The sequence below is a fragment of the Zingiber officinale genome, chromosome 10A (genome assembly GCF_018446385.1).
Source record: "Zingiber officinale cultivar Zhangliang chromosome 10A, Zo_v1.1, whole genome shotgun sequence".
In the NCBI taxonomy this organism is placed as follows: domain Eukaryota; kingdom Viridiplantae; phylum Streptophyta; class Magnoliopsida; order Zingiberales; family Zingiberaceae; genus Zingiber; species Zingiber officinale.
In genome coordinates, this window is record NC_056004.1 from 20,763,298 (window position 1) to 20,774,868 (window position 11,571).

General features: G+C 38.8%; 2 protein-coding genes across 8 annotated transcripts; both read right to left on the reverse strand.

The window, feature by feature from the left end:
- Window positions 1-1,810: 1,810 nt before the first annotated feature.
- LOC122027767 (polyol transporter 5-like) lies at window positions 1,811-3,538 on the reverse strand. Its single transcript, XM_042586775.1, has 2 exons — window positions 3,379-3,538; window positions 1,811-3,289 (listed from the first exon to the last, which is right to left on the reverse strand). Exons 1-2 carry the CDS (start codon window positions 3,485-3,487, stop codon window positions 1,851-1,853), a joined length of 1,548 nt encoding a protein of 515 aa, XP_042442709.1. The 5' UTR covers window positions 3,488-3,538; the 3' UTR covers window positions 1,811-1,850.
- A 4,639-nt stretch (window positions 3,539-8,177) lies between these two features.
- On the reverse strand, window positions 8,178-11,496 carry LOC122027309 (deSI-like protein At4g17486). Of its 7 annotated transcripts, XM_042586248.1 has the most exons (7): window positions 11,177-11,496; window positions 10,906-11,016; window positions 10,586-10,675; window positions 10,409-10,462; window positions 10,035-10,252; window positions 9,545-9,832; window positions 8,178-8,712 (listed from the first exon to the last, which is right to left on the reverse strand). In XM_042586248.1, exons 5-7 carry the CDS (start codon window positions 10,249-10,251, stop codon window positions 8,366-8,368), a joined length of 852 nt encoding a protein of 283 aa, XP_042442182.1. In that variant the 5' UTR covers window position 10,252; window positions 10,409-10,462; window positions 10,586-10,675; window positions 10,906-11,016; window positions 11,177-11,496; the 3' UTR covers window positions 8,178-8,365. The 7 variants fall into 7 exon arrangements, with proteins under 7 accessions (XP_042442182.1, XP_042442179.1, XP_042442180.1 ...); XM_042586245.1 differs by lacking the exon at window positions 10,409-10,462; XM_042586246.1 differs by lacking the exon at window positions 10,409-10,462 and having other exon boundaries at window positions 10,906-11,093.
- Window positions 11,497-11,571: the final 75 nt, after the last annotated feature.

The following is an 11,571-nucleotide window of genomic DNA, read 5'->3' on the forward strand; positions in this document are numbered from 1 at the left end:
AGCTAGAATTAATACATGTAAGTGTACACATGGATATTTTAGTAATATCATCTGTGTACATTAATTACATGCATGTACATGCATACATTCTAATTGGAAGATAAAAAATTCTAACTGACCAAATTCTGACCAACAAGAAATACTGTTAAAATTATTGTGCTCAATGCAGTTTCTCAACATAAGACTTTCTATTAGTTTTTTTTTTCCTTAACTCCACAAGGTACATTAATTTTACAACTAGTTAAATTGTTAATGTTGGAGCATGCATTTATTACAACTAGAAGTGTGTTTTCCAAATTTTACATGGTTTGTTACTTTTATTAGCTTCCTAATTAGTAGGTTACTTGCTTGAGTTGTACTTAGGTAGCATTTAGTGAATTTTTTTTAAAACTCTAGCACTTGCCATTTAAGGAATGTTCCTAAAATTATATAACTGAACTAGTAGATCACCGAACCTATTGAAACTTCATTAAGATAAAACCACTAAGATAAAAAGGTGGAAAGTGCAACACAGCCGTAGATTTCATTTATTGGTATAGTCGTTTACCCATAACTAGCACTAAAACTTACTTAAACGTACCCTTACAGGCTTTCAAGCCACGAAGATAGCCATCATAAATGCAAGGCGATGGACAAAAATCCTTCAAATTAAATCTGATGTTGTACATCGACTTGGTTGTGGGGTGAGTCGCTTTTTGGTAGTCTTCAGGTCAACTGCATTGACCTGGTTGCAGGTGGCAGCCTCGGCGAACTACTTTTTGGTAGTTTTTAGTTCAGCTGTAAAACGACGGTTGGATTCCCTGAGTATACATCTTCCATTTGCTAAACCAAGGAATCAGTGTGCTCCCTATATGCTGCAAGTTCGAATGCTGAGCATAAGAGTGAACAATCGGTTTAAAATTAAATTGATCAAACTGATTTAACAAAATAATTTTTTTTAACTAACTGAATTCATCAAACATTCCACCAAAAAATCAAAGTAAATGAGCCAACAAAACATTGATTATTTCAGTTTTTGACCGGATTAATCAAACTTTTCGAAATTAACACATTTTTATATGATTTTAAAACATCTTTTATGATATTGGAGATTATCTGGAATAATTTTGGTTATCCATTTAAAGTTAATAATAAAAATCTATTTAATTTAGATAATTGACGATTCCCGAATATTGATTTATATCTGACACGTCAAAAAATAGACATACAATCCGAAATCGAAAAATTTTAAAAAAGTGAGATTTTTTTTTATTTAGGATTAACAGAATTTTTTTTACCAAAAATATCATCTTATATTTACACTTTTTGGGAAAAAAATATTTTAAATTATAAAAACTAAATAAAAATATGTGATATTTTATTTTAAAAATAAACTTATATATATATATATATATAACGTAAAGCCACGTAAAGTAAAAAAACAACGGAAAAAAAAAACAAAACGTAAAAAAAAAGAAACGTAAAGTAAAAACAACGTCATGTAAAAAACATAATTTTACATGAACAACTGCCCCCTTTGCAATTCTTTTACCAACTAACACTTCTCATTTCATTTAAAAAAATACGATTTATAAAGACATAATTTAGAAAATAAATAAGATAATTGATAATTTTTTTTAAACTATCTTATTTAAAATTTAAAGTAAAATATTTAAATAGAGTATATGATGTGGATACTATAATACTCTGTTAACAAATATTATCAGCTTAAGTATAATTTTAAATTTCTTAATATTATTTAGGTAATTTTTTTTTTAAAAAAATGTTTTAACTTTCAAATATACGGTATCCTTATTATTAGACTTAGGAGCAGTATGAATTCAGATTTTCATAGGATGATATTCATTGGACTAATCACGCCCAATTACAATTACGTTAGCTTTAGCATCCTCATTCGCCATCTCAATTCCCCCTTTCTGAATCTCCGCCGCCTTCCCCTTTTTCCCAAACAACTCCTCCATGTCCTCCAGGCTCCTACCCCTCGTTTCCGGCAAAAAGATGAAGAAGAACAACCAGCCGGCGGCGGCGATGCCAGCGTACAGGTAGAAGCTGCCGGCGATGCTGATGGCCTTGTAGAGTGACAGGAACGACATGGTGACCGCCCCGCTCATGAGCCTGTTCATGGCCGCCCCCAGGCTCGCGCCCTGCGCCCTCAGCCGCAACGGGAAGATCTCCGAGCAGTACACCCACGCGATGGGTCCCAGCCCGATCGAGAACGACCCCACGAACGTCAACTCCGTCACGATGCACAGAACCACCGCCCACGTTGCCGCTTCCCCCTGCCGCTCGATTGCTCGCAGGCACGAGGCCAGAGTCAGCAGCGACGCCACCATTCCCCCGGCGCTGCTCAGCAGCAGCGGCCGCCGCCCTACGCGGTCCAGCAGAAAGGTCGCGACCAGGATGCACGAGGTCTTCGAGAAGCCCACGGCCACCGTCGCCCCCAGCCGCTGCGTCTTGCTCTGCAGACCCGCCTTCTCGAAGATGGTCGGGCTGTAGAGCACCACCGAGTCGATCCCCGACGCCTGCTGGAAGAACTGCAGCCCGAGGGCGGCGAAGAGTATCCGCCGGACCACCGGCGTCGGCCTCACCAGCAACTCCTTCCACACGCCCTCCCCGCGGCTCCGCCGCTTGGGAATCCACGCAGCCACGTCGTCGTCGGCGCAGTCCGGCGGAATCCCCGCCGCCTCTTTGATCGCCGCCAGCCGCAGCTCCGCCTCCGCCGGCGTGTCCGAGGTCTTTCTCAACACCTCCTTCGCCTCCCCGATCCGCCCCCGGATCACCAGCCACCGAGGGGACTCCGGCATGAAGAGCACGCCGGCGGAGAGGAACACCGGAGGCACCGCGCCGACGGCGAGCATGACGCGCCAGTTGAGGTGCGCCGGGAGGCCGTTGAAGGCGAAGTTGGAGACGTAGCCGAGGAGCACGCCGAAGTTGATGAACACCTCCGGGAAGGAGCTGAGGAAGCCTCGGGAGGAGCTGGGGGCGACCTCAGCGGCGTAGACAGGCGCGATCATGAGGGCGTACCCGACGCCGATTCCGGCGACGAAGCGGCCGACCATGAGGACGGCGTAGCTGGGGGCGAGGCCCATGGTGAGCGCGCCGGTGAAGAAGATGGCGCACGCCAGGATCATGGTGTTGCGCCGGCCGATCCAGTCCGACGTGCGCCCCGCGGCGATGGACCCGATGATGGAGTAGAGGTTGATGATGCCGGAGAGGATCTCGATCTGCGTGTCGCTGATCTTCAGGTCGTCCTTGATGTACATGTTGGCGCCGCTCATCACCGCAACATCTGCATGCGAATCCAACAAACGAAATATTCCCATGAAATCGAATCTTAAAACATAATTAAATCCCAAGGAAGTCGTAGTAATTAAGAACCATATCCCAAGACGACGGAAGTCATGGACGCCAAGATAGAGCAGCCCAATGCATAATAGTTTCTCCGAGGCTTCGCCGGCGAAGCCTTCACGGCCGGAGCCTGCTCCATGACTATTTTTTGTGGTGGTGCGAACTAACCGATAAAACTCGAATAAAATAGCAAACTGCACAGCTATTTATGAGTGAGACTGAAGGTCCGACTGGACGACCAGTCCGTCAAAAAAGTCCAGCAACATTTAATTAAAAATTTTATTTAAAATATAAATTATATTTTGAATTTATCTAATAAATAACTTTTAATAAAAAAAATTGTCTGGCCTTAAAATTAATCAGCTTAATTACCCAGAAAAAAAAAACCTTTAATTTTAGCTGTATGGTCTAAAAAATGCGTGACCTAATGATGCTCCATGGCTCGTCCCCATCAAACAGTATATATAGCTACGGCTAGCTGCTGCTTCATTCATCCAATTCCAGCCTCATTTTTTCTGCCTCTTGACTCGTAAGCGAAGACAGCAGGACTGCTAATTGGCTGCCACCTGCGTGAAGAAGTTTACAAGAAATAAACTTGGAACTTCAACACGCCAGTAAATTTTAAATTAACTACCGAATTAATATCACATCGTTAAATTAACGATTGAAATTTTATCGATCATTAATTAGTGATAAAATATTAATTTCGCGGACGTAGCGCTTTCTGCTGCCTCCGGATGATCTCCTCAGTGACGTGGATCTCCGGGGAACCTGCAATAAAATCGGACCGGAAAGGGGTTTCCGGCGACGGCCCTTCGACGCTCAAGTCAGGCAGCGGTGAGACGAAGCAGAGGTAAAATAACGAGACTGTGGCTACAGTACATGAGAAAAACATACATCCGTCGAAGTCCGGAGGTCTTTATATAGGACCCCGGAAAGGTGTGTGCACACTTCCCGAGGTGTGTGCACGCTTCCCGAGGCGTGCACGTTCCTCAAAATATACCTCAGAATGGTTGTGTCAGAAAAGCGTGTCTGACGTCATATCATAATTATCTGAGCATATCTCTGTCACGACAGTGGAAATTTCCACCGTACGATCCTCGATACGACCCGGCCGCCGAACATGCTGTTTGTCGACGGCAGGTGTCTCGAGAAGGATATCACTAGCTGCCCTTTTTGTCCTCTTCCAAGTCTTTTGTCTCTTACTGGGTCGGACGGGATGCACGCACGGCCTCCAGGGCGCTTGGGTGCGTATGCACATCGGACTGGGTGAGAAGGTCGCTCGGTCAAATACTCGGACGAGAGTACGATCTGGTTGATCTGCGGGTCGGCCGAGCGGATCGGCCGCTCGACACGACGGTTCCTCTATAAGGGAGCTTGTGAACGTCGGAAGCTCGACCCCAGGTCGAGCTATCACGCGCCGGCCCAGGATTTACTCTATCCAATTGGCCAGGCGACTTGCCCACCCCGCTTAGCCAGGACTTTGACTCTCCTGTGTCGTTGACCCCTTCCCATGTGGACCCATCTTTACCACCGGATCAAATTTCATAACTATTTGATTGTTTTCTTATAGTGAACATCTGCAACTCTATGTACAAGTAATACATTTTTTATAACTTTGGAATTTAGCAGTTTAAAGAATATTAACTGGGAGCTGATGAAGCACAACTCGGACCTAATTTTATTGCCACAATAATTAAACTTTCAGGCACACCGCACACCAGTAACTAAAACTAAAGATCTAATTGAGAACCACATAAAATCTCTACATATATATAAAAAAAAATGTGCAAAAGAAGAATTGATAAATGTTTTCAACATCAAGCATCTTGGTGATTTGTTTGCATATGCAGACTTTGGTAGTTCATTGGATTTTGTTGGATGCCAAATTGCAATTTGCTTTGACTTAATTGTGGACTAAACTTGGACTAGTAAATATTGAAACTATTTTTTAAAAAAAATAATAAGAATGAGTTTTTTTTGGCATTATTCACCTCTAGTATATTTAAAGCAAGTTGTTGAATTATTTTTTTTGTTTGTGTTCTAAAATTTAAATTTTGTTTTTTGGTGTTTAATGGATGTTAATTGCTAGTTAAACCAAGTTCTTTTTTTGTGATTTGTGAGTGAGGTTGACGGAGGGAGTGGTGGTCAAATCCCATGGTATGCATGATTGGGATCCTCCAAAAACCTTGTCACACTCTTAATTGGACTGATGAGAGGAAATCACCCAGAGACAACGAAAATTCAACCTTCAATTAATGCACTTCCTTGTCAAAGTCAATGTGGGAGACAAATAGGAGAGGAAAGGTATTTCATAGGAATTTTTAAATTCCTTTAAATAGAAACGTAATCAAAAGAGATATATTGGACTTCTGTGTTAATCATCACATGTATTTTTTTGATTTATCTTAAAAGTTATGGATCATTCGAGATGATAAATAATGGTATATTTATCACATAAAGTTGTGAGATTGAACGGTAGAATTATCGGGGCGTAAATCTCTGGACCCTGTGTAACTTACCCCACCACCACTTACCCTCTCGATTGTCATGATTTATCTTTCTCGTGATGACCTAGGGTCGAGTACGGCTGAGGTACTGGAGATGAGTGATTTCATCTTTTGCCACATGATTTATCTTAATGATCGATAAAATTTTTTCATAAAACTAAATCAATCATTCAGAATAGTAAATAAGATTAATTGTAATTATTATTATTATTTTTCACGTGATTTACAAATAAAATAATTATTATAATGTTGTCTAAATCTTATCACGGGGGTGCTAGATATTGAGGTGAAGGCCGAGAGGTATAGTCAAACACACACCGGAGGATGTTGGAGTTGTCCGGAAAACTTATCCGATGCTTAAGTCATGATTGTATTTTAGAAGCAAAAGTCATTGATAAAATATATTTGAGAGAGAGAGAGCTACCTAAACTATTATATACTTAATTAGAATATTTATAAGAGCTAGGAGCCTAAACCCTAAAGTTTACCTAGCAATGAGTTATAGAAAACATGAACTGGAGAGATGGTATAGTTAAGGTGTCGCATAACGATTGTAAGTCATATCTAATTGTGGATCATAGCTGCAAGGATCGTCTAGATGGGCTATAAGCAAAATAAGGAGGCCAAAAAATCAAATTTGGCATAGGAAACTAGAGCATTTAGGGTAGTAAATGAATCGAATATTTGTAAATAATCTTGGTCTTCAGTTTGGTAATAGTTTATTTATGTTCGTATAATATATAGAAGATCAATTAAATGAACAAACTTAACTAGTTTAACTAACAAATAAGATTGAACATATATATACTCAGCTCGTTAACGTTCATAAACAATATTTGTGAATATGTTCATAAACAATATTTGTGGGAGATGTTCATCAATAAAACTCCTATCAAATTACTAAATAAATAAAGAAACTTTCAAAATGAACAAACAAATTTATATTATTAAGCTCAATAACTAATTAAACAAACTTAAAATGTAAAAGTTCAAACAAACAAACATAAATTGAGAGTTTGATAACATCTAAACGAAGTAAGCTCAAACTCATTAAAAAAAAATCAAGTCAAACTTGAACAATCATTTTAACGATTTGGTTCATTTTAGGCTCGGCTCCACTTAGCTCAGTTACCATATCAAAAAAAGTTTGAATACCATAAAACTTGCCTCGGCTTAACTTATTTACAACCCTGAAAGCATCAAAGAGCTTAGGGAACTTGAAGTGGAGAACTTAGAGAACTCAAATTGAAGAGCACAAGGAGCACAAAAAAACTCGTTTATGTAATGCAACTAGTGACTTTTCACATAATAAAATAAAGTAAATAAATTTTTAATTAATCTATTTGTTATCTCAAGTGAAGGGGAGCTTTGACGTAATAATAAAATTATTATCGTATGACATAAAGGTCATTGATTCAAGTCTCAAAAATAGTTTCTTGTAAAGTAAAATAAGGTTGCATATAATAGATCCTTCCCCGAAACTCTGTATTAACTCGGCTTAACTAATTTATAGCCCTGAGAGCATCGAAGAAAAGAACTTAAGGAGCTTGAAGTGGAGAACTTAGAGAACTCAAATTAAAGAGCTCAAGAGCTCTGAGTAAAAAACTCACTTATGTAATGCAACTAGTGACTTTTCACATGATAAAATAAAATAAATAAAATTTTAATTCATCTATTTGTTATCTAGAGTGAAAGGAAACTTTGACGCAATGATAAAATTATTATTATATAATCGGTCACGAGTTTAAATATCAAAACAATCTCTTATAAAGTAAAATAAGACTGTATATATTAGATCTTTTCCTAAGATCCTACATTGACAGGAGCTTCGTGCACCGATCAACCCTTTTATTTATTATCTCAAATGCTTAGACTTGAGAATTAAAGAAAAGTATTAAGTTGCTACTCATACCTATTGCGAATTATTTGACTTTAATCATTACTATTGGACATGAGAGGGACTCTCCTAACTCCACCCCTCTCTACCATGCAAATCAAAGTGTCATATATAGAGATAAATAGATAATACAAAATGATATGTTTCATAAAAAAAATGATTTGTCATAAAAAAAATCCTGATCATACACCTCTTGCACATACCATCAAAAAAGCTAAGTGGTTGTTCTTTTCACAATGTCACATACCAAAGACAGTGGTTGTTCTGTTCATAATGTCGCACAACAAAGACCCCATGCGATTCTTGGAGTGCAAATTGATCATGTTCAAGATAGCTCCAATTTAAGGGGAATGTTAGCCATTAACTATCTGATAACTATGTAATTTCCATGTCATGAGATTCTCATGTCAATACATCATAAATTTTGTATGTTTTCGCATACCCATTTTCATTTTAACTCAGAAGAACGTGTATATACAGGGCTCATTGCTCAAAGGTGAATAATACAATACACAACACTACATTTTGGTGTTGAAAGATGTTTCACCATGAGCTTCATAGTCATGGAATCCGTATCTGCGCTGAGTGGAAAGATAGGATTAAACTTCTGTTAGCCATTTTTCTTACTAAGCTCATCTTGATGGATACTTTCTGCAGAAAGAGATTCCGAAATAGGAATTACTGATTTTTTATCTATACGATCACAAGCTTGATTGTTGTGATCCTTCAAAGCTTTGGCAGTGGGCCATTGAAACTCCCATGTGGAGAAACTCCCAGCTAGTGAAGAAGGCAAAAAAATTGAAGATGTAAACCAATGCTGTGGACGTGAGGATATTGAGGATAAGCAACTGAAAGTAGTTCTAAGCCTCCTCTCGGCATCATTGGTCTGTGAATCAGGGTCCTGATGAATGGCTGTCACCTTAAGAGACTCTGGAAGGATGCAATTGCAGCAGGAACCTGCATGATTAGAGTAAATCTAAGTATATATTTACATCGATTAGTGATAGAAGGGTTAAGAATCAGCTTGTTCCACATAAGCATATGTAATGGACTCGACATTCTATGGTTGCATGTAAGGTCTAACTTCATTTTGTCTTCGTCCTGAAATACTGAACATAGTGTTAAGGTAATGTCAGATATTCGTCAATCTGATAACTCGCAAAGTACGTGATCTTGTTACAGCCAGAAACAAAACAAGAGGAAAAGTTGAAATCATAAAAAGTACTGAATTAAATAATGTATAAAATAAGCGAAATGCTTTTTACTAGTATACCAACACTTAAGTATCTCATGTAACATGCCATGTATAGAGTTGGCCTAAGCCCGTTGTTTTCCCAAATGAATCAATTAGTGTGGCTTGTATCAAAGAGATTAGGCCATTTTAGACTGCTCGGGAAGAGAATTGGTATTGCACCTGTTGATTCGTGATAGCGTTCGTAAATGATAGAAACAATGAACCTTGATCCAAAGAAATCAAACTTTTGTGCCTTGGTACTGCACCATTTTGAAACTGCATTTCTCATGTAACAGCAGATCAACAATCTAATGTTCTCTCATTCAAAGTGAAGCTACAATCCGATAGATCTACGTTGTTGCATTTGATTGCAAGAAACTAGTAACTAATGCTACTAATAATGGAAGTTATTACATAAGCAACAGAACTGATGGGGAAAAAAATTGTTTTCCCATTATTTGTCCTGTGTTTGCCATCACTTGATTCGACATTCTGAAAATATAGAAACTCAAGGAAAAGTCTTGGAGATGTGAGCTAATTGAGAAAAATGCTTACCGATATTAGCAAGCCGGTTTACCCACTTTGGAATTGAATTACCAGTCAACTTAAAGATGATGTCCTTGCAGAAGTGGTTGCAGTTCTTCACAATTAGATGGTAAGCATCGCCATTATAATTTTGAGATTCTAGCTCCACAAACTCTCTAATTTGTCGTGGATTTAACTGAGTTGTGCCCATGAATATGGATTTCCTAAACCTAAAACCTGGGCACTGATGGGGCTCAACTTCAAAAACACCACTTGTCGAATAATCATGTGCTCCATATGCATATTCAATTCCGTGTACTGCAATATGAAGGATGACACAGACGATCAAAATAATCCAAATACGGAAGATACTTCAACACTGAAAGATTCTGAATCACTGGTAGCTATCAAGTTGCAGGACTAAATAGTGAATGATGACATTGTTCAAATGAAACATCATATGGAAATGGCAGATTGTAATGCAAACTCTAGCTAAACAAACAATGACAACTTACAGCACCTTCAACTCCAGTGTGATATATCCCAAGACCTAACCAGTACATGTAGCCATTGATCGGTGTCAAGTCATACACATTCAGATAAACCGGAGCACTTCCTGATGAGGTGCTTGTTGACTCAAGTTTTGGGAAGACGCAGAAAGGAATGGGGGATTTCCTGCCCGGCCGAAGTTGTACCATGGACTTCCAATAATCCTTTCTAGATGTCAGCTTCATCATTCTTGACATGTAAAAGAAGACAGAAATCAAGTTAGCAAAGCCCTTAGATACACAGTAAAAAAAAAAAAAGGCCAAGCTAACTCCAACACCTCAAGATGGAAGAATAAACATGCATTAGTGGACCAAGAACTAATTTACCAAACAGTCAAGTTTATACCTTTATCAAACTGTCAAAATGCAATGAAGGGAACTCAAGCCAAAATTCAAAAACCTAAGGGAAAACCAGAATTAATAATGAAACTTTCCTTTACAACAAATTGTTCAATACAAAGTCCTCTGCAGAACAAATGATTTATCGAGAAAGAAAGAATTTGATGATGTTTCAGCAACTCACTGATATATATCTCAGGAGAAAGAAGGAAGACAGATTTTGCTCTTCGAAGATAGATCAACCCTGAAGCTGTGTATCATAACACCGAGAAATCTGCAAGGATTAAAAGGAAGATTTATATTCTCAAGGAGGCAAAAAATAGAACAGCTAATCTGCATTCAACATCTGGGGAGTCAACGCACGTTTCCCGCAAGAAAAGGAGGATAAAAAGACAATTCATGACTCGAAACCCTAACAAATTAAATCCAACAAACAGTGCCGATCAAGTTTTCGGACGAAGAGAGAAAAAGACAAGGAAGTCCTCCGCTTCATCTGACAAGTACCTCGTCGCTGTAAGGTCCAGAGAATCCTATGCAACTTTGAAACCAACAGCAGCTTATTCCATATTGATCCGATCAAAACGAGATACAACTTTGTTTCCCAGACACGGCAATCTGTAGAGTTTGAAAATTTAAACCCAAAACTTTAACCTTTTCTAGTCAATCAAGCACGCAGAGGCCCAAGAACCAACCTTGGAACAGGAAAGGAATGTGAAATGAGGAAGGAACAAAAAAAAAAAAACAGGAGGAAGAAGAAGAAAGCCACAAATCCTACACGAGGAGACTCGAATCAGCAATGGCAGAGACCGCTGTCAGCAACAATTGAAGACGCCAATTCGGTGGATAAGGACTGCCGCCACTCGAGTCGCTGCAATTCCATCCACAAACCAACAAACATTTCTTCAGAGTAAAAAGGGACTACAAGAGATGAGAAATATTTCAAAATTTTCCGAGACATCTGCTGGAAGGCCAGTTCAATGGAATAATGATCTAAAATTGCAAGAACTAGATCAACGAATTAAACATGCAGACAACTCAACAACTATCATATATCCAAGTCAACTTCCAATTTAAACATTTTGAACAAATTCATTGTAGTTTCTATCACTAAAATTCTCCACAATATCACATATAATTAATTAAATAAATAATGATTTAGATATTATTAAA